Genomic DNA, 789 nt, shown 5'->3' on the forward strand with positions numbered 1-789 from the left:
TGTGATCTCTCTTCTCCTCCGGCGAACTAGCGTCGGCCGTGATCTCTCTTCTTCTCCGCCTTCCAGATCTGTCTCGTCACCGCCTAGATCTGCCGCCGCCGTCACCAACAAAACCCCCATCGTCGCCGGAGAAGAAAGCCAAGTCAGCTGCTGCTCCGCCGTCAGTAGTCGCTGCTCCGGCCGCGGCGCGTCGGCCAGCTCCGACCGCAGCTCGTCCCTTCGACTCCGACGAGATTTTGCGTATGGGTCTTCTCGATTTTTCATAATTTCAGTCTCGGTTCATCTGGTATTTCTTATTTCTTCGTGCAAGGATAGTTGAAAATCATTGATTTGGGGTTTCGAATTTGAGATCTTGGTTTGTTTATGAGTTTTATTCGGGCTTATGAATTATTCATCGTGAGGTTTTGTCATGGTTTTTCGATCTGTCCGGTTGAATTCAATATCGAGTTTGGAGTTGTTCGTTGTGAGGTTCTCCGATCGAGTATTTTGGTTTTCGAATTTCTTTATTATCGATAAGGATTAGTTTCATCGAGGTCCATTTCTTCTAACCGAATCTTTAATTTATTTTGACTTGTTATTGATGTTGTGGGTATGGATGATTTATTTGTTTGTGTTCGGTTTGAATCTTCGTTGTTTGTGTTGTGTTTGATGTTGGTTTCGGATTATAAGATGTGATTGGAAAATCGAAGCATGCACTAATCATGTGGTTTAAAGGGGATTTAGGGCACGAGTTAAAAATTATTAAAGTGAATTAGGATTAATTTTGATTTGTGGTTGTTTTGATTCGTC

The 789-nt window shown here is 43.0% G+C and overlaps 1 protein-coding gene across 1 annotated transcript; it reads right to left on the minus strand.

The window, feature by feature from the left end:
* Position 1: 1 nt before the first annotated feature.
* On the minus strand, positions 2–558 carry LOC124892750 (the record flags this gene model as incomplete). Its single annotated transcript, XM_047403964.1, is given in 1 exon segment — positions 2–558. A coding segment is annotated over 1 exon segment (263 nt), but the record flags the coding sequence as incomplete, so codon positions are not given.
* Between the last annotated feature and the right edge of the window lie 231 nt (positions 559–789).

This window comes from Capsicum annuum, unplaced genomic scaffold (genome assembly GCF_002878395.1).
Source record: "Capsicum annuum cultivar UCD-10X-F1 unplaced genomic scaffold, UCD10Xv1.1 ctg50351, whole genome shotgun sequence".
NCBI classification, from domain to species: domain Eukaryota; kingdom Viridiplantae; phylum Streptophyta; class Magnoliopsida; order Solanales; family Solanaceae; genus Capsicum; species Capsicum annuum.